This window comes from Podarcis tiliguerta, assembly GCF_965153285.1.
Source record: "Podarcis tiliguerta genome assembly, chromosome: 10".
Lineage (NCBI taxonomy): Eukaryota > Metazoa > Chordata > Lepidosauria > Squamata > Lacertidae > Podarcis > Podarcis tiliguerta.
In genome coordinates, this window is record NC_139543.1 from 30,640,253 (window position 1) to 30,662,298 (window position 22,046).

Genomic DNA, 22,046 nt, shown 5'->3' on the forward strand with positions numbered 1-22,046 from the left:
AATACTCTCCTAAACTCCTTTGCCAGGTGCCTCAACTCATCAGCCTTGGTACAAATGTCCCCAGGAAGCTGATTGGCATGTGAGCAGTAAACAGCTTGTCAGCAGAAAAGTCAGCATTGTTCCAGTCCTCCAGCCACTTCAGTTTGTTGATCTGCTACCGCTGCCCACTGCTTGTTCCTCCCTAGACTGTCCTGTAAAATCTGCCAGTGGCAAATGACTAAGCGTGGACAGTTTTCTCTTAAGTCAGAAATTTTCAACATATTTGAGTCCACAGCTCCCTTGACGCAGCTACATTCTTTCTGCTGCACCCCTGTGGGTCTCAGGAGCCCAGTTATGTCACCCCTTGCCTGCAGAGCTGGCAGCCTCTCACCCTTTTTCAAGCACCATTCCTTGTTCCCTCAGCCTCCTCTCCTCTTCCCTCTCCTTGGGGGTCCTCCATGCAGCCCCAGCTGCTGCCCCTGGTCTCTGAGCTACCCACCCCAAAGAGAGGTGCCTCCTCATACCACCCCACACTGGCCTGGTAAGCACCCCCTGGCCAGCCCCAGAGGCACAATTTGCCTGGGGAGCTCATAGCCAGGGCTGCTGCAACAAACAGTTGTGCAAGCCCCAGAGGCAGAAACGTAAGACGGCATCCGAGGAGGGAGGGAAGGAAAGAAGGACAGAGGCCAGTGTTGCCTGCAGCTCCCCTGAGCATCATTCAAGGCATCCAGGGTGCCATGGCACACTGGTTGAAAACCATTGTCTTAAGCCATTATTATTACTGTATTTCAATATTTGGTTGGAAGCCGCCCAGAGTCGCTAGGGAAGCCCAGCCAGCTGGGTGGGATATAAATAATAAATTTATTATTATTATTATTATTATTACACCGGCACTAGGCTGTCCCCACTTTTTCTTGGTCTCCTACTCCCACTACACAGCTGCATGCAGCTTAAAAGCTCATGTCAATGAAGTAAGAAGGAAACACCTTTCCGCTCACTTTTCCAACAAGAAGACTGCAAAAGGTATATGGGTAGGACATTTTTTTTCTCTGGTTGAGTGGCAACCAACTACAACGTAGGATTACTTTCCTGAGTTATCCAACTTATGCACACAATAGGCACAATCCTCATAAAATTTATTCTCCACACCCCCAAGCCACTTACACACACACACACATCAATACAAGAAGACTTTCGATGCCTGTAAGTGTTTTGGGCACCCACTTTGGAATGCAAATGTCACTTGACACCTCATCTCACTTCACACACACCCCCATCACCTAGCTTAAGACTAGAGAACTTCGAAAGTTCTGAATTTTTGCCAGGAAATTGGTCCAAAATAGTAGTGGAGAATCCCCTACTCATGGGCAAAATAGGGTCTGGCAGAGGGCCTAAGCAGAGATTAGGAGCGGAGCAGGTAAGGAAAAAGCTGCAAAATGTGCCTTAAATGTGCTCCAGATTCCTCCTTGGCAAGCAAGGCCTTGTATTTAATAATAATATTTAATAATAATAATATCTTTATTGTCATTGCCCCCTTCGGGGACAACAAAATTACTTGACTGCTCCATAATAACACTAATTAAACAATACAGTATAATACAGCAAGGGAGATTAGATGACTTTCAAAGTCCGGGCTTCCCATTCAGGGCCGCACTGACTGTACGCACTGACAGCAGGCCCCCACAGGAATCAGCTGCACTACCAAGTTCCCAAGTTGGGAACTCCATAGTGTAGCCAATCTCTGCCCAAAACAGGGCTTGCACTAAGCTCCTATTGGTTAAGCAGTGCTTTCAGCAAGCTCTGTTGGACCACCTGACACCGTGATAATGACAAGTGGGTGGGGTCCAAAAGCCAGTCAAAATGGCTGGGAAAGGGGAGCGGAAGAGCTCAGGATTTGGCTTGTCAGTCGGATCCTGTCTCCCCCACCATGGCCTACTGATCTTGCAGGTGTTCACTGTGTTTGATTGCAATGTATTATGTATTGCTTTGCACTGGGTCGCTGCAGTATTTTTGTATTGCTTTGTGGATTTTTACTGTTTTAAATTGCTTCGTTTGTTTTTATACCTGTGTACGCAGCGTAGAATATACAAAAAAGGAGGAGAGCGCTTAGGGAACAATGGGGGAATTTCTTACCATGAAGCATGTACCACTGATATCCATTTGTAATGCCGTCTGGGAAGTATTCTACAGAGTTACACGCATTCCCTTTATGCATCGTGGCATGTTTCTCGGAGTATGTTCTCGCCAGGTGCATGAAAACATCATTATCCACAGTTCGGCTCTCATCCAGAAAATTAACAGTAACTGTGGAAAGAAAGTAACCACAGTGGAAATTTGGTTACAATGTAGATTGCGTTTGCCTGGGTTTCTGCACACACATATCACAACTAGTAAGTATATTTTGCATCATAAAAGCATAGGCCCGCTTCTGGCTACCGCTAGAAATCATTCCCAGTACAAGGATTGCTAAAAAATGTGGGCTGGCTCACCCATGAGGCAAACTGAGGCAGCTGCCTCAAGTGGTGGAACCCCCCAGTGTGCTCTGCCCGCTGCCAGAGAAGTGAGAAGAAGCGTGGTGGTGGTTTCTGGTGAGTTCCACAACATCTCAGGTGGCGAAACAGGACGGACCACTCCTGCCACTATTTGTCGCATGTATAAAAGGTAAAGGTAAAGGGACCCCTGACCATTAGGTCCAGTCGTGGCCGACTCTGGGGTTGCAGCGCTCATCTTGCTTTACTGGCTGAGGGAGCCGGCGTACAGCTTCCGGGTCATGTGGCCAGCATGACTAAGCCGCTTCTGGCGAACCAGAGCAGCGCACGGAAACTGTTTACCTTCCCGCTGGAGCGGTACCTATTTATCTACTTGCACTTTGACGTGCTTTCAAACTGCTAGGTTGGCAGGAGCAGGGACCGAGCAACGGGAGCTCACCCCGGCACGGGGATTCGAACCACCAACCTTCTGATCGGCAAGTTCTAGGCTCTGTGGTTGTAACCCGCAGCAGCATCCGCGTCCCTCTTGCATGTATAGCTTGCCACATTTTCAAACTTACATTACTGGCACAGCAAATTCCCTCTAGACTAGATCAAAGGCAGTGTAAAGCAGCCTTTCTCAACCTGTGGGTCCCCAGATGTTGTTGAACTACAACTCCCATCACCCCTAACTAGCAAGGCCAGAGCTCAGGGAAGATGGGAGTTGTAGCCAATAACATCTGGGGACCCACAGGTTGAGAACCGCTGGAAAGCAAGTACCACTGTAACTGTGCCCTGTTGTGGCTTGGCTGAATGTCTGTGTGAGTGTTGGCCGGTGCGACGATGTAGACTCCATGTTATGAATTCCTGTTTTGAATGTAAATAATCAGCTCTGACTATTGGCTATGCTGGCTGGGGCTGATGGGAGTTCAAAATAGGTCTATATGATCGAGATCAAATGCTTCAAATACTTTGTATTATGGACAGAATTGAAGACCTGCCTTTGCCTGTATATCGTGCAACATCAGCTATTGGTTGCCAATAGGTTTAGTGACCCTACACTCAAGCAATAGCTTACCTGAATTGCCATTATCGAAAGGGTAACTTGCAACCAGTGATCCGCCATGCAGATTAGCAGAGAGGACAAAGCTTTCATTCTTTAACCAGTTCATTATAGCTTCAGTCTCTGGCTGGATGTCATGAGTATTTAGGATAAAGGCATCCGGGAAGTTCCTGTTCAGATCTTTATTATTAGCATTGAATCTTAAGAGGGATAAAAAAATATATATTAGGCTGTTATCTGGAACATACTTTCAAATGAGTGAGTTTAGGATACAAATGTTTGGTTGCAATTTGTCTGTTTAGGGCCTCTTTTAGTAGGGCCCTAGAATACTGACATAGTTTTAAGCTGTCTATGGCAGGGGTTCTCAAACTTTTTGTATCTTTGAATCCTACTAATGCCTTTTGCTTGCCTAAATGGAGGATAGATGCAGACTAGCCTACTGTGCAAAGGTAAACATTTCATATGTTGTTCTGCCTGTTTTTGCCTCTGGTCTCTTTCACCAGGATACATGGCCTTCAGGCTGAAAGATCTCCCCACCCTTGCGTACGGGAAGCCTATTGCAGAAGAATCTTGTATTTCAAGGAGATAGGTTAATAATTTGCAGAATTATTCCTTTTTGTTTAATGGAACACCCTGTCAGAGTTTTTTTGTTTGTTCGCTTGCTTGCTTGCTTTGTTGTCTTGATTTACTGTTTGTGCTCCAGGAATAAATACCAGCAGCATGAGGGTCAGCTGAATGCTGAGTGACCACCAGCAATAGTACAGTTGCAGGATTAATTAATTATTGGCCTCACTTAACAGGTAGGCTAATGAATGGAGTATCCAGTGGGTACCTCATAGTCCTCATTATCCTTGAAGCATCTGGTCCAGTTGAAAGAATTAATGAACTGCTGATACAGAAACTAAAACAGCTATAACCTCTAGCCATACTTTTCAAGGATTGGGAAAGGTGGTTGAGTAAGCAGAGGTTGAATTAAACAACCACCCCTAGGTGCTACTCAAACACCCCTGCAGTGCATGGTGGCGTTTGTAGCACCCATGCCACTAGAGCACCTGAAGATATGAAAAATGCAGCCTAACAACAACAAATTTTATTATTTATACCACACCCATTTGGCTGGGTTGCCTCAGCCACCCTGGGTGGTTTCCAACACACATAAAAACAACATTCTGCCCAGACACTGAGGTCCAGCGCCAGGGGCCTTCTGGCGGTGGTTCCCTCGCTGTGAGAAGCCAAGTTACAGGGAACCAGGCAGAGGGCCTTCTTGGTAGTGGCGCCCGCCCTGTGGAACGTCCTCCCACCAGATGTCAAAGGGAAAAATAACTACCAAACTTTTAGAAGACATCTGAAGGCAGCCCTGTTTAGGGAAGCTTTTAATGTTTAATAGGTTATTGTATTTTAGAGTTTTGTTGGAAGCCGCCCAGAGTGGCTGGGGGGACCCAGCCAGATGGGCGGGGTATAAATAATAAATTATTATTGTAAAAACATAATAAAACATCAAACATTTAAAACTTCCTGATACAGGGCTGCCTGCAGATGTCCTTTAAAAGTTGAATAATGTATGGAAATGTAACTTATTGCCATATTGGCCTGAATAGAAGCCTCACTTTTCCCCCAAATTCCGACCGTGAAAAGTTAAAGTGAGGCTTATATTTGAACCTTGCAGTGTGCATCCAGGAGCGCAGCAAAGCAGTGCCTGTATAAGCAGTGCCTGCCTCTCCAAGGCTAGGAAGGGAGAGAGCAAGGAAGGGGAAAGGCCGCCGGCAACGTAGCATGCCCCCCCCCAAGTACGTAGCCAGGAGTAGTGAGGAATGGGGCAGCTTATATTTGGAGATTTTTTCTCTCCCCCCCTCTCCAATTTTAAAGGTGCGGCTTATATTCGGGTGCAGCTTATATTCGGGCCAATACGGTATATTTAGTGTACTATATTATATCCTTGTACAGTGGTGCCCCGCAAGACGAATGCCTCGCAAGACGGAAAACCCGCAAGACGAAAGGGTTTTCCGTCTGCAGAGGCGCTTCGCAAGACGAATTTCCCTATGGGCTTGCTTTCGCAGGACGAAAAATGACGGGAAAATTTGAATTTTTTTTCCGCTCCAAAACCCCTTATTTTGAATCGCTAAGCTGCTAAAAGCATTTTAGCAGCAAAACCGCTAATCTCCCAAGCGTTAAAAAGCCGTTTTTAGCCCTTAAAATGTCAATAGCGCTAACAGCGCTACTCCGTCAATGGGCTTGCTTCGCAAGACGAAAAAACCGCAAGACGAAAAGACCCGCGGAACGGATTCTTTTCGTCTTGCGAGGCACCACTGTATATGCTATTTTTTCTCTTCTTTCTTTCTCTTTCTCTTTCTTCCATCGTTTTATTTTTTTTAACAGGGAAGAAGGAGAAATAAATAAATGTTTTCTCACCCCCATCCTAGAAGGACCCAGATTAAAGACAACTTGGGAGTTTGAAGTCCTGCAACCAGGAACAGAAGGTAAAGGCCTTTGGGCAAATGTAATGTGGGGTTCTGAAACATATTGAAAACAAACTAAGGTGCTCCCCATAACAATTTTCGCTCTGTTCTCACCTGCCAAAAAGAGGCTCGCAGCTGGCATTGATTACTGATTCAAATCCGTCAGGGTTCATTGAAGGCAGGATGTGTATTCGGGTGCTGTCAAGGAGTTTTGTAATGACCGGATCATGCTGATCACTGGTTACCAAAAAGTCTATAAGGTGGAGCAGCAACTCCCTCCCGACTGTCTGTTTTAAGAAGCACAGAATTGTGTGTGTTTTAAATGCAATGGTCAATAAGGCGCAGCACAGATCTTAGTTTGCCCAAGGTACAAAGCTAATACATAATGCAGACCTAATACAAAGCACCGTGTTCCTAAAACTAGCAAGCAGAATATGATGGCCAACATGAATTGGGTTAAAATATATTTCCCCCAGAAATCAAACAGCCAAGAAAAACACAGCGATACTTTTCATATGGCTTGAGCAAAAACTGTGCCAGTGAATGCTTTTGGGGCCTGGGTGAGGCTTCCCACTGAAAACCAGTTCCAGCCAAAATACCCGTTGCCCAAGCAATGCTATCCATGTGGAAAGTGAACCAGACAGGACGCAGACACAGGCACAGCTAGCGAACAATGAGTTTCCCCTCCCAATCACTGCAGCTGGAGAAAAGCACCAGTGAGTGGGAAAATCCCTGTAGCTGTATTTGTTTACATTCCCCACACAATCATATGCACACATATGGCAACAGACAACCAAAACACATTGAATGGAAACATTTCCACAGTGTGAGCTGGCCCTATCACAGTAAGCAGCAGTTTTCAGCAAGGACCACAAGCCAGAGAATTAGATGTTATAGCCTAGCCTTCCCCAACGTGATGCCCTTCAGAGGTTTTATACCACAACAACCATCACCCCTGACCATTGGTCATGGTAGCTGGCGCTTACTGGAGTTGTAGCCCAAATAATAATAATAATAATAATAATAATAATAATAATTTTTATTTATACCCCGCCCTCCCCAGCCAAGGCTGGGCTCAGGGCGGCTAACAAGCAACAATAAAAACAAATTGAATGAATACAACTAAAAAAAACAAGATTAAAATATTGAAACATTAAAATATTAAAATGCAGCCTCATCACATGAGGAGAAGGTAAAAGAAAGAGGGGGAGGGAATCAAATTGGCTCCAAGCCAAAGGCCAGGCGGAACAACTCTGTCTTACAGGCCCTGCGGAAAGAAATCAGATCCTGCAGGGCCCTGGTCTCATGAGAGAGCGTTCCACCAGGCCAGAGCCAGTGTTGAAAAGGCCCTGGGCTCTGGTTGAAGCTAATCTAACTTCTTTAACTACAGATTTAAGAGCATAATTTTTTCCGCTCTTGGGGACTTCACAGATAAATATCATAATGTATTGCTATTTACCCTGGACATTCCTTAAACCAGCACATTCTATTCTCTTTTGTCTATACTGCAGACATTGTGTTGTTACAATGAAAACTATCCTGCGTAATAAAGTGTCCAACTCTGAAAGTTTGGAATGCTGTAGACTTACTACAAGTTCAGCACTTTAGCTACTGCCAGATGAGATCTGGTTTCTGGAACAGAGAGGCAAGAGGAAGACTATGTATTTTTATTTTTATTTTCTAGTTAACTGAGCTGGAATGGTTTTGTAAAATACATAGCTCTACTTCGTTCAATATTGCTCATGACCAAATCAGAATGACCTTGAATGCAGATCTTTAATGAAATGGGGCACATTTCAGAAATTGCTATGCCTAAAAGGAATGGAAACTTCAGCAGGAAAATAAAACAGAGAATATGGCAAAAGTTTAATAAGCATGTCATAGTCTCTCTGGATTAAATGACTCTCCTGACTGATTCCCTAATGACTGAATCCTACTAAAAGACCAAAGGTAGATTCAGGCAAGAGTTTCCACACTCACCTATGTGTTAACTGGAAACAACTTTATTTACTACCTGGCAGGATGATAAGACAACCAACTCAGCTACTGAATTATATGTACACACTTTGAGGAAGCAGCCCCTTAGTAAGGCGTCATCCAAGTTTGTAAGCAAAGCTATGTTAGGCCAAAGGATGGAGACAAAAGCAGAAATGAGACAAGAGAGGAAAAGGCAAAGGGTCAGAAAGCACTTTGATATCACAAGCTAAAAATGTCCCGTTCTGTCTATTACTATGGAGCAGAACTGGTAAACCTTCCAAATGCTGAATGCCAGTGCTGGGCAGGCCCAAGCAAGCCAGCAAAGTAGGCACTCAGAGACATAATAGGATAATACATAGTTCCATGGATGTTTGCTTCCATCTCAACATTTTAAATAGGATTAGCAATGACATAATGTTGCATCGTAAAAATAGTTCCTGTTGCAAAACAGAACATCACCACCCTACCCACTTATAAATGTCACCATAGCTCTTCAACATGTATCTAGTCACATTCCACAGTGCACAAAAAAACAAAGGGAGATGTTCTAGGTTTTTTCCTATTGTGGGATCTCTGACACTTTTCCTAGGCGATGATGAGCATATTCTAGTTAGCATTTAATCATGAAAGGCTTTTTGCCAATTACTTTTTTGCAATTCTAATTACTGGTGTCATACAGTTCAGCAGGAGAGTTAAAGCACAGAGGGAAGAGAGGCTCATCTCCTCTGAAAATGCCCGCCATGCACAGCAATTAGGCTTGAAAACAGGCTCCCCTTGCAGCCAATTTTCCCAAGCCTAATTATAAAGTCGTTTTTGTCCTGTTGGTACTGTCATGATCTCACTTCAGCTGAGGAACTTTGTAGTATTTGTATTCAGACATGAATGATAAAGTCGGGATCTAATGCCTATTTGCTCCTGAAGCAGTTGTTCTGTGTCAAACTGCAACCTCAAGGAAATAATGTGAGATGTTGTGGGGATCAGCAGCAACGGTTATTTATTAAAGCACCAAACATATACTATGTGCTGTATATGAACAAAATGCACGGGTTGCTGCTTGCAGTGCTCACAAGAACGAGATAGGCAGAATAAGGAAAACTTGGCTAGGCATAACTAAAGGGTTTACAATTAAACCTATACTACAATTAGCTGACAATAAAAATTATTCAGAGGAAGCAGTGCCTCATCAAGAGGGGAATGCAAGAGAAGACATGAGTCCTTAAAGGAGGATGAAAAGAAAGGTTGGCAGGTATCTATTCATAATTACCCTTTAGCATAATCTCGCAGAGCAACACATGCACAGTGAAAAGAGTAAAACTATGGAATAAACATTCAAAGGTAAAACAACATCAACGGAAACAGCAGCAAATAAACTAGGCCAAGCCATAAAACAGCAATTAAAGTAAGTATTCAACATACTAAATCAGCGGGGAGTGGGGTGGAGGAGGAATGAATGAAAAGCCAGGCCCCACACATGAGGAAAGCACCGTACATAAGTGAGAATTAGCACAAGGAAATCAATAGGTTAGTATTTTATGAATGGCGAGACTAGGACTGGGGAACCTTTCTGAACTAGAGTGCCTTACCACCACCAACTCCCACAGGCCTCTGTCAATCGCCTGGCATCAGGTGAAATCCTTATCTGAAACTACTGGCACCTTCTCTTTCCTCAGAATGCAGTGTGGTGTGAATTGCACAGTGTACTCTGTGTGGGGAAAGTAGGGTGAATGGTTCTGCCTTGGGGTGGTGAGTGGATCTGATGGCTCCTTGGTCCCTCTTTCCACTCCCTTAATTGTAGCGGGAAAAGAGATCTATCCCCCCCCCAACAGTGAATTCATAAACATGTCTATTGAATTGGGGGGGGGGCTGTCTAATGCACTATTTGGCTTACCTTCCTTTTCACTTCATTTTTCACATTTAAACAAGGTTAGCCTACTTCTCTCATTCCACAGACTCATAATATGGTATTGTTCGATTTGCATAGAACTAATGCACAAGTTTTACACAAGTTTCATGTTATGGAAATAATTAAAACCACACACCACCAAGTAATAAAATTAGCCTTTGGTAAGCCCATCAGTAATGCAAATTGAATATCATCATTGCAAAATAAAATAAATATAAATAAATATCTCACAGCAGACAAGCAGACACTTCCCAAAAGGCTTCGTCCTGTTGTTCCCCCCAACCCACCCTGATATGGGTCATATGTGGTTTTGTTTGCTTGCTTAAAAAAAGCCATGCTCATATTGGCACTGTCAAGCGCTGCTAAAAATAATGCTTCTTTGTTAGCGCAGTCAGGCCTCTCCCCATCAGCAACAACTTAGAACAATGCTATTGCTTTGCTGTTGTCAAGAGAGAGTTTGTCCTTATTTTTATTTTTTAATCAGACTAGAATTTGTTTTTTGGAGTACACAATGATTTACAAGCTGGGATCTCCTTTTCCCGGGTCTGGATGAAATAGAAGTGTGCCTTGGAAGAGAAGGGGCTGCAATCCATATTAAGATAGCATTTTGTTACGGCAGCAGATTGTTTTCTGTTATTGTGGCACCTACCTGTATAAATTCACATCCTCAACCTCTTACCCTGAGCTAGCCAGTCTCTTATCTTCTTTTCTGTAACCTGCAAACTCCTCAAAGGCTATCCCTCAACCTGTGAAGAGTGAATTGCCAGAATTCACTGGAAGCAGGCAACCACGGTAACTGCTCTTTGCCTTCTTGGTACCCTCAGTAAGACACAGTCCCCTTATTATGAAGCTTTCCCTGGCTAGCAGCATATGAAGTTAGCTGTATAGGTGACATCACATCCATATAATAAACCAGTATTGAGCATTTAGAGAGGGGGGGGGGTTTAGTCCTCGCTATTGCAGGAAGAGAATCCAAAATCTTTAGGCACCCAACGGGATTAAGAACTCTCTGTGCATAAGATGTATGTGTGGAATTGCTGCACACCTGAGGATCTCGGGGGGGGGGGTGTTATTGGGTTATTGTCATTGTTGTTATTTTGATTATGCATTTTATGGTTTTATATTTTGATTTTATTTTGTGGACCACCCTGAGACCTGAGGGTATAGGGGTGGTATATAAATTCAATCAATCAATCAATAATCTTGATGAACGAAGTCCAGAGTGTGCCATGTGGACTGGTTCGCTCCCAAAATGAATGAACTGGCCAAAGCCCCAGCTACTAAGTCTGTAGGTTAAGAAGCAACTGCAACCAGACAAGCCACATAAGCACTTGAGTTATACAGATGGTTATGGAAAGTTAAAAAGCAAAACACAAATGCCAAGGTGTTCCACAGCAGCCACTGGGAAAGCTCTGTCACCGCTTGTTTGGATCATGGTGAAAACCTGGTGAAGGCCTAAACACTAGAAAAGGGCTTCCTGGTTATAATTTGAATGGATTTATTAGTGCTGCCAGGTCAGCTCTCGATCCTTCTTTCCCCGTCCCTTCCAAATTCCTTACCTGAGGAACCAACTACTTGTACAGTATTTCTCTCTTTAAATACAGTATGCAAAATATTCTGCTTTCCCTTCCAGTATTAGCATTGTGCGACTGTTAAAGCTTTTTCTACCTGCAAAATGCATCACTTCAGTCAAGCCACTTGAATTGAGACTGAAACCTGAGAATGAACTGAACACAGAAAGGAACCATTGTGTAGCCAAAATGCTTAACCTCTCTCTCCTCCACAGTCAACCCCAGACATTCCACAATTATTCCTTACTGCACAGACCAATATATACATGCTGCACTTCAGAGTGTAGATAAGGATCTGTCAATATTTCCCCCTAACATTTTTAAGAATTTTGTTTAAAAATTTGCCCCAAAATCCATTGTCTTCCATGCCCAAATACGTCTGGATTTTCCTGGATATCTGGGAAGCAGCAGTGTCCGGGTGGAAATCGGGCAAGTGTCTGGGAAAATCTGGACGTATGGCAACCCATGTTTTTCCATTAAAAATATCTCTTAAAAAACATATTTTTAAGAAGCAATTTTGCCCAAAAAGCTCAACAACTTTTGCCAAAACTAAAAAAAAACACCTTCATCAACTTTGCCAAAAAGTCTGGATTTTCATTATTATTGTGATGCTGTGAGAGATATTTCCATTAAATTAAAATAATTATCTTCTACTGTATAGGCATTCCTCTAATGATTAGATATGTATTTTATAAATAAATAATTATGCAAATGGATCAAAGCACAGAAAAACTCCAGGATTACTGACAAAATAGAATAATCCACCCCACTTAAAAGTTTGACCTTTCTAAAATAAAAATTGCCAACAAAGTCAATGCATGATAGTTCAAATAAACTTTTAAGGAAAGACTGGAGCTGAGTGAAGTCAGCATTATAATCTACACTTATTTCTTTCCACATTTGTAGAAGGGGGCGGGGAGTGCAGCGGAAGGGGAGGCAGAAAGGTAATCAGCAACATCAAGTGCCATTCAGTTCTACTAAAACACAACAAATTTAATGTAGTTCTTTAAATTGCATCTGATCCCATATGGTTGTATGGGCCTTTACTTTCAAATTCCAGCCAGTCCATATGAAATACATTGGGCATAAAGCCTGTTGACATTATTTGTTCCTGGATGACTTTAAAGTATGGGTAGGCAAACTAAGGTATGGGGGCCAGATCCGGCCCAATCGCCTTCTAAATCCGGCCTGCGGACAGTCCGGGAATCAGCATGTTTTTACATGAGTAGAATGTACCCTTTTATTTAAAATGCTTCTCTGGGTTATTTGTGGGGCATAGGAATTCGTTCATTATTCCCCCCCCCCAAAAAAATATAGTCTGGTCCCCCCACAAGGTCTGAGGGACAGTGGACCGCCCCCCTGCTGAAAAAGTTTGCTGACCCCTGCTTTAAAGGAAAGAAATACATCTGAAGAGAAAAGGAGTTAAAGTAGAAAAGAATGAGACGAGAAAAGCTCCAGTCCACTCCGGGTTAAAATAGAGGAAACACTAGCTATTACTATAATCATACTACAGAAGGCCTGCACACATAATATCCAAGTACAATGAAGTGCTCTTTTAAAAAAAAAAATTAATGAGGTGCCAGTACTAATATCTTGATAAATGCTAGCACACAATGGTTCCAATCCATAGGCAGCAAAGAGAAAGAGCTGATGGTAATCTGTACCAGGGACTACCATTACAAAAAAAAGCTCTGATTACTATTAACACATTATTTTCATAATGTATCATTCTTTTCATGCTGCCATTTGAGACGCTGTCTCAACCACATTGATGTTATCAGCATTCAGCTTTGACAGCAAGATAAAACTAGCCTTGGAGAACTTAGCAGGACACTTATTGTTTGGTATGCTCTTTCGAATTATTACTGAAGGCTGCCAAAAATACACAAAGTAAGTCAGATTATGGCTTTTTCTGTCATTTGTTTGTTTCCTAGGGGTCCTAGGAAATTCACCAGGAAGATCATATGTATCATTCTCTCCTTTATTGTTTTCTTCAGCTGTTATCAACTGAGGTAAAGAAAGACTAAAACCCAGTCTTGAGGAATGATAGAAATAGATGGACCTTCTAAATATTATGTGTGACAGGCCCTTTGATAATATTTAGCACATCTCTCTCTCTCTCTTCAATTCCACCACGACACTTCCACCCTTCGATTCTGAATCCCTAAAGAGAGAAATGTTAAATGCATCTCTAGCAATTTGGCAAAAACTTAAGACTTCCATGAGTATATGATCTCAGCTGCTTCCAAGATATCAGGCAAACAATGCTGTAAAGGAAACCACAACAATTGAAGTAGTAGACGTACCTCATCCCCATGCATATTAGCAACATAGTTGAACTCTGGTATGCCAATCCTATGTTGGGTTGGAAACCTTCCCAAAGCAAGAACCCACAGGTCTCTACCTTTAAGTGGAAAAGAAATTTTTTTATATATATACCATGGCAAAATAATGCAAAGTAAACAAATGAAGGGCTATATCTCCTTTGGCTCAATTGAAACCCCCCCCCCACACACACCAAAAAAACCCCTTCCTAGAATAATAGGCATAGGATCTTCCTGACTGATAAGCAGTTGGGCTGCAATTCACCATGGAATTTTTTGGTGCAATTATTGGGATTCAAGGGTGAGTAACTATGTACAGAATTGCAACCCAAACATTGCTTTTTAGCTCAAGCCAAAAATAAAACATAAACAATATTATTAAATAAAAACTGTCAGAAATGTTTCCTTAGTCTTAAAAGCTTAACCCACTTCTACAAACAAAGACTTATTTAACAGAAGACGACTTTAAAAATATATCAACAGGAAATCAGCTGCAAAGGAATAATGGGAAAAAGTAAAGCAAAAAAAAGGAGCTTACTAAAAAGCAACAGAGTACCATATAAGGCACGAGAATTAACTTTCTTAACAAACAAAAGCTGGCGTGAATTTTTGGTCAGAAACCAGAAAACCAAATTTAGCTAAGGGCAACTACAGGGTCCGACTACGAGGCGGACTGAGCTGCCCAGGACCTCCATACACTCTGCCCAGGCTTGTGCTCCAGGGCGGTCACTTCAGTGCTGCTAATGCAATGGTTTAACTTCACCTCTGGAGGCGCACTCCATTGTCTCTCAAGACTACTGTTCAGAACTCCAAATAAATTATATCAGATTGCCCTATATATTTGCTGCCACCCATTTAAAAATTCTAAAATCCTGATGATGCAAGACTTCCCTTTGCAGAAGCCATGCTGTTTCTATCTCAGTAACATTTCTTTTTTAATGTAATTATTGGTTTCATAATGCTTTTCAGCAAGAGGTTAGGCTGATTTCCTAGGTTCCCCCAATATAACATTAAAACAAAACAAAAAAAGCTGTTACACCAACCACATTCATACTTCATGATAAATCATAATTAATGCTTTTGTGCAAACATGGAAATCACTTCTGCTTTGCTCTACCCTAAGTACCACAAACCACAAACATAGTTTAAAGTCCAAACAAAGGATCATGGTTTGCTTCACTGGAACAAACCGTGATCAAGAAGCCATGAGTAAACCTTGGCTTCACACAATGACAATGTGTGAATGCAGCCATTAGCTACCTGCCAATGCTCCAGCAAGGAGATTTAATGGAAAGGAACTTATTTGTTAGAAAATGCTTAATTTCCCATTTGAGCTCTAGGTCTGGTGTCTCATTGATTTCATGTTGTCAACCAGTCCTTGAGTTTATCTTTTGTCACCTGGGTTCTTCAGTCTCTCTCTTCATAGAAAGTGGTTTTGGTGTGGGTACTTATCGAAAATCTTACATAGATCAGAAACAAGAATTTCATCTCTGGAACCTACCAATCCTTGTTCCTTAATCGTTTCCCACCTTTTCCATATAATAGTGCAACTGCCTCTGTCTTGTTTCTGATTCTGATGTACAGTGGTATCTTGGTTGTGGAACTTAATACGTTGCGGGAGTCCGTTCTACTCCCGCAACAGTTCGGAAACCAAGGCACAGCTTCTGATTGGCTGCAGGAGCTTCCTGCACTCAAGCAGAAGCCACATCAGATGTTCAGCTTCCAAAAAACGTTCGCAAACCAGAACAGTCCGGTTTGTGGCATTCAGGAGCCGATTTGCTCAACAACCAAGGTACCACTGTATGGATGTTTTTAGCAACACGTCCTCATTTTCTATTTTTAGTTTTACTGGCAACTTGCATTAGTTTTGCAAGAGTCTCTCTTCCTCCCCCCTACCCTCATTTGAGCAAAAGTTCCACTTTCTAAAAGAAGCATTGCATTTCTTGACTCTCCGCAAGATCCACACTGCTATTCTGTTATCTGTACTTCTGCTGAACATAGCAAATATCTGAAGAGATTTGACCTGGGGTAGCCAATGTGCTGCTCGCCATTACCTTTTTAACAAGGTAAAGGTACCCCTGCCCATACGGGCCAGTCTTGACAGACTCTAGGGTTGTGCGCCCATCTCACTCAAGAGGCCGGGGGCCAGTGCTGTCCGGAGACACTTCCGGGTCACGTGGCCAGTGTGACATCGCTGCTCTGGCGAGCCAGAGCCGCACACGGAAACGCCGTTTACCTTCCCGCCAGTAAGCGGTCCCTATTTATCTACTTGCACGCAGGGGTGCTTTCGAACTGCTAGGTTGGCAGGCGCTGGGACCGAACAGCGGGAGCGCACCCCGCCACGGGGATTCGAACCGCCGACCTTACGATCGGCAAGCCCTAGGCGCTGAGGCTTTAACCCACAGCACCACCCGCGTCCCTTCGCCACATGTTACTGAACCACAATTCCCAGCACCATAGTAGGACTGATGGGAGTTGGGAGTCCAGCAACATTTGGAGGGTGTCATGTTAGCTATCCCTGGATTTGAATATCCCAACTCTAAATTTCAGCCTATCCCTTTCATATTCTTTTTAAAGTTTTCTCTTTCGAAATCAGATGTGACTGTCTGGGCTTTCTTGGTAATTTCCCACTTAGTAATTGCCATCCAACTGCTGACCAATTCACTTGCCCAGCTGCTTTTGCAGAAAACTGTGCCTTTGGGAGCAACCAACACCTCTGGGGGCAAACAGCAGCTGGAAAATTGCAGCAACAAACTAGTAAGGGGCCCAGATCAGGAGCACATTCTCATACAGGGCCATGTGGCTGTCTCCCACCCCCACCCCCCAAAAAGTGACTATTTTGTAAAAAGTGTGAATTAAATAACATGTATTTTGGCTGCCTCTATCTCTCAGAGGCTCCAATCCTACACATGCTTAACTGGGAGTGTGACCCATTGTATACATTGGAGTAAACATGCATTGGACTGTGTTACATTTTGCTGACAGAGGAAGCCAAAACACTTAGCTAAATAATATTAAGCTTCACTTGGTTGTATCAGACAGTTAGGCTGCAATTCTGAACTCATATCTGGGAAGGAGTAAACCCAAATGAAACAAATGAGACTTCATTTTGAAGGGACATATACAGGATTATTGCACTGCTTTTTTATATTTAAACTTTTGTAATTGCCTTCCGTCAGGATCCGGAGCCCATGTGAATGCTGCGTTGTTTAGCAGTTTTCTGTACATAAAGTACTGCTGTTGATTTTAAAAAGTTCACATACAGGCTATGTGAACAAAAACAAACAACCATCTACTTCCTCTGATTTACAGAAGATTCCTGGGCTAAGTCAGAAATTTTTGCATGAGTAAACATATCACCAACTTTTCTCTTTTTTTTGCTGGCTCATTTTGTATCTATTAAGCTAGAAGGAGTGCGACACCTAAAACATGATGTTCATTCAGACATCAGGACAAACTTTGCTTTCATTCCTCTGGGAAATGAAAGCACTGAAAATAGCAATGTTGATCTAGCATGAAGTTCTATCTATAACTGAAAGGAACTACAGGCCGCTGTTTGTGCAGTAAGAATGTTTCATTAGTCATTAGTGTATTTGGTAGAGATGTAACTTTCCTAACCATTCAGCTACTTATTAGTTTTTATTACCAAACTTTCCCGTCACAATGAAACTGTCTGCAAATCAGCTTGAGAGTCTCCAGAATACTTTATGAGGGTCTTCATCCCTTTACATCTACCCTAATCTGATGCATGTTTACTTATTTACCTAAGTTTACTAAGAATGTTTACCTATTTCAATATCTATGTCGTCCTTATCACCAAAAGAGGATTCTGTTGTGCTAAGGAAACAGACAGACACAGGAGTGGTCATAGGGATAAGGTGGTTTTTGTAAGTGAAACTACCATAACATACACGGTGACCTGAAATCTAAGATACTTCCAGAAAGGTTACTGAGGAGTGACAGTCATTTATATCAATACTAGAAGCTTGCTGACATAAGAGAAAAGAGAGTAGATAGATTATAATTGGCTAGCGTGCTATAAACGCTAAGGTAGATGCCATGCTAAACTTGTAATTAGGAAGAACATTAGGGTGTAAAAAAACAATAAGAGCAGGGCATGGTTAATTTAATCAGAACTGCAGTGCCTGTGTGAGATTAAAGATTTAAACTCCCCACTACCACAATCCCCCTGCCCTAAAAACTCATCCTCATCCATGAGTTTTAGCAAAGTTTTAGAAAAAGGGAGATTCCTCTTGGAAAGCCCTAAGAGGAATGTGGGAAGAGATTTTTGTTAGAATTGCAACTGGGATATGAAAGATTAAACCTCACCGCCCCATGTGCTCTGCTCTCAATTCCTTCCTACACCTTAAAAAAGGTTTGAACTCTGCCTTTGTTTGACTCAATAGGGCAGAAAACCCTTATGCAAAACAGGCAAAAGTCGTCCCTGTCACCAGAGGGGAAATGGAGGGGGGCTGGGGAAATGATGGTGTCAGCAAAGGAACAAGCAGCAAAGAAACAGCTTGCATTGCTGAACCAACTTAACCTCCACAACTGCTATTTGCAGCCAAAGGAAAGCTCCCACTTGGTGTCAATGGGAGTTCTTCTTCCATTACAGATTTACCAGTATTTAACCATTTGTTCATTTAACAAAATGTATGTACTGCTTCATCAATAAAAGATCTCAAAGCAGTTACAAAGATAACAGGGGAAGAAGAACCAATCTGCTATGAAAAGGAAAAATGGCATAATGTTCTACAACACACACTCTCTCTCTCTCTCTATATATATATATACTTTAGCCACTGGAAACTAAACATAGGCTCTAGGATGGAGGTGGTAAACGCATGCTGTGGGCAGTGAAATAACCCCAATTCCTTACAATTAGGCTACAGTTATACATAAATTAAAAGTTGTTTTCAAAAACAACATCTACTTCCTCTGATTTACAGAAGATTCCTGGGCTAAGACAGAAATTTATGTATGAGTAAACATATTACCAACTTTTTTTTTAGTCTGCTGGCTCATTTTATACCTATTAAGCCAACAGACGTTTTAAAATATCTTGCAGAGAGCGGTGAAGATTCTTAAGCAAATGTACTCTGCCTGCTTCCAAAGACAGCAGTAATTATATGTATTCATTTTTTTAAATAAATAAATTACATACCGCTGTATCATAAAAATATATCACAGCAGTTTGCAATATAAAAACAAAACAATAGCATCATAAAAAGTTAAAAACAAGTTATAAGCAAAAGGAAATTAAAAACAAACATCAACAGACCACTGTGGGGAATGTACCCTTAATTGCCTGCATAAGCTTCCTGGAATGGAAAAGCTCTTAGCAAGCATTGAAAAGTGTTACACAGAAGGCACTCATTGAGAAAGTATAGAGAAAGTTTGACACAGATCTTCAGTCCCAGTGTGTGGATCTGCTTGGGCATTTTCTATATTAAAACTCTATGCAATTTTCATGATCAGGTTTAGGTGTAAAAAGCTTGCCCAACCTCAGCCCAGTTTATAGAACAATTCTATGCATATCTTCTAAGATGTAAGTCCCACTGAATTCCATAGGACTTAACTCCCCGGCTAGTATGGAAGGAATATGGCCAGTTAAGGATGTTCACAATATCTTAGTGCCTGCTAAGCCAAGGACGTAAACCCTCGCTATGTAGTCACGCAAGACCCTCTCTCTGTTTTGCATCCTTCTGGCTCTTGGTAAGAGAGATGGGTTTTCAACATTCATACACAGCACCTATGACCAGCAATTAGAACTTGTATAGACTTGGTTTCTTAACTAATAGGATCAGCCAACCAATTCCAAGTAACAGTGCTTTGGCTGCACAGATGGAATGGGAAGAGAAAGCTTTGAGATGTGGAAAAGCCTTTTGGCCCTTGTTTGAAGATGTGTAATCCCCAGTGCTGGAGACAGATTATTATTCAAAGCTGGCAAAATAACTTCTTTAAAAAAGAAAGGCTTACATACTGCTGCAGAGAGGACAATCTACCCCTCTCGCCTTTTCAAGAGAAACATGAGTGTATATGTGCCACAACAGGTAAGCACTCTAGTTGTGTTGAACAAAGTCACTGGAGCTACAGAATAAATTTAGCTCACACAACAAAACTTTCCCTCTCTCCCCTTCCCCAAATCTGCTTGGGGTTTCCCACACTCCTCTATAGCACTGGCAGGGATTTTGAGGGGGTTGGGAAAGAGCAGGTGAAGGGGAAATTCTGTCGGATGAGCAAAAGTCCCTTCTATCAAAGAATTTAGTAACTTTGTTGGAGTCAACCCTCACTTTTCTTTTTCTACAAAGTCCTGGGACGAGTTTTTCAGACTTAGCAGAGGATCCACTGCAAACTTTTGTTGTTCTAACACAATGCCACTATATTATGTACCCCTCCTAGTATTTTGCAGATCTCATCCAGCCTGATGAAGAGATCTGAATAACCTGGAAGTTTGCTCACTATTTTGTGATGTTTTGGTTGGTTCTAATAAAGGTATTGCCCTCCCCCCCATTATAGATTTTGGGACACCTTTGCACACACCATGCTTTCAGTACATTGTACTTATAGTAACTTTCACAAGACAATAGAATAATAGTAAAGATGTATTGCCTTGTAATGATGTCCCATGACCAAAACGGAACATATTAAAATTCACCTTCAACACTCCAGTACTAAAATGAACGAACTCTTGTTAATCCAATATTTATATTATTATTTTAGCAGCATTTGGTGGAAAGACAGGGTAGAAATGAAACAACCAAAAGTAGCATTTCCACAATTCCCTTTAATGGGAAAAAGGAAGCTAGCCAGGCTATAGGAGGAACCCTTGAAATGTTTTAAATTATGCCTGCTTCTCTGCTCATTCCATACCAAGGGCACGGCAGCAGTAATAAAATGCAATCTTCGTAAATCACGCATATAAATTCAGCAGTAACAAAGAGAAGCTGAAACGACGCTTCATCGTGAAACAGTTAATGCAGCCAGACAACACCCTGTACTTAGCAGAGACACAGACAGCACTCTTGAAGAGTTCGTTATCTGGGTCAGATTGTAATGGTTTCTTGAGCTGATATGAGGAGTAAAAGTGATGTACTGTTTCTCAAAGCAAATGGGTGTGTAATGAATATTTATGGGCACCAAAACATTAGAGGTACAATCACACCTAGATTACATCCTTCCTCTACTACAGGGTCCAGCTAGGTATACAAGTTGTTTTAGCAAGGCTCACCTGAGTCGCAGCTCAATTCCAGCCATATCTATTTGGAACTATGACCCATCAGTTTCCATGGTCGTTCATTCCAAGTAAATGCAATTAAAATTAAGGTGTAAAAGGTGGGGAGGGGAAAAGAAGGAGAATGTGATCAGCTTTGCAGGAAACTTAACTCACATTTTCTTTATTGAATGAACTACAACTGAGACCTGAAACTATTGCAATGTGGAGTACTCTTTTTGAGTGTTCAAGTCTCCAACCCGCCATGCATTTTCATAGAACTTCTGTTTAATAGAGCCTATTTCTCACTCCCCCTCGCTTTCCACCCCCACAACAGTTAGTCAGCATACAGTGGTACCTCTGGATACAAATGGGATCCGTTCCAGAGCCCCGTTCGTATCTAGAAGCAAACGTAACTAGCGACGGCACGTCTGCGCACGCACGCGTCGCTTTTCACCGCTTCTGCGCATGTGCGTGATGTCATTTTGAGCGTCTGCACATGCGGTGAAACCCAGAAGTAACGCGCTTTGTTACTTCCGGGTTGCCGTGGAGCGCAACTCGAACGCACTCAACCCGAAGCGCATTCAACCCAAGGTATGACTGTACTGTGAACACTAAGCATGTTTAGCCCTCACTGGGCTGTTCTTAGGTCCCATTGCCCTCACTTACACAGTTCTGTTTTTCTAAATATTTTTTGTATTACTGAAACATTAGGATCTCCACAGCCTGCTGAAAACTTGCTCTTGAGTGGATGGTGCTGCTTTGCCTCCCAAAGGGCCCGTACATAGAAAACGAGTTTGCTCTTAATATGTGTACAGGATTCAAGGTTTTGTTTAGGCACACACACATCAAAATACCTCATGACGATGGGCAGAGGAGAAGGAATGGAACCAGGAACTGCAATAGGGATGCAAAGAAGGTGGCAAAGGAAGCTTGAGTGCCCACTGCCAGAGCTCAGGGGCAAGGTTGGCCTCCACCATACAACTGAATGACAAAACAGGAGAAAGTAAAATGCTACACTACAGTGCTTTATTCAGCTGGGAAATGACACCCCACCTCCCGCTCCTGACACTGGTGATGATGTGGACCACT

The 22,046-nt window shown here is 42.4% G+C and overlaps 1 protein-coding gene across 4 annotated transcripts in view; it reads right to left on the bottom strand.

Annotated features, from left to right (window-relative positions):
* Window positions 1–22,046, bottom strand: part of CPM (carboxypeptidase M) — a 34,945-nt gene that overhangs the window by 5,370 nt on the left and 7,529 nt on the right. For 3 of the 4 annotated variants that reach the window (XM_083399907.1, XM_083399908.1, XM_083399909.1), the window contains exons 3-6: window positions 13,724–13,821; window positions 6,081–6,253; window positions 3,526–3,710; window positions 2,113–2,283 (exon numbers count right to left, since the gene is read on the bottom strand). In XM_083399907.1, coding sequence (XP_083256033.1) covers window positions 2,113–2,283; window positions 3,526–3,710; window positions 6,081–6,253; window positions 13,724–13,821 — 627 coding nt within the window. Of the gene's footprint in view, window positions 1–2,112; window positions 2,284–3,525; window positions 3,711–6,080; window positions 6,254–13,723; window positions 13,822–20,972; window positions 20,992–22,046 lie in introns of those variants that run through there. The other variant, XM_083399910.1, reaches the window with a different exon arrangement.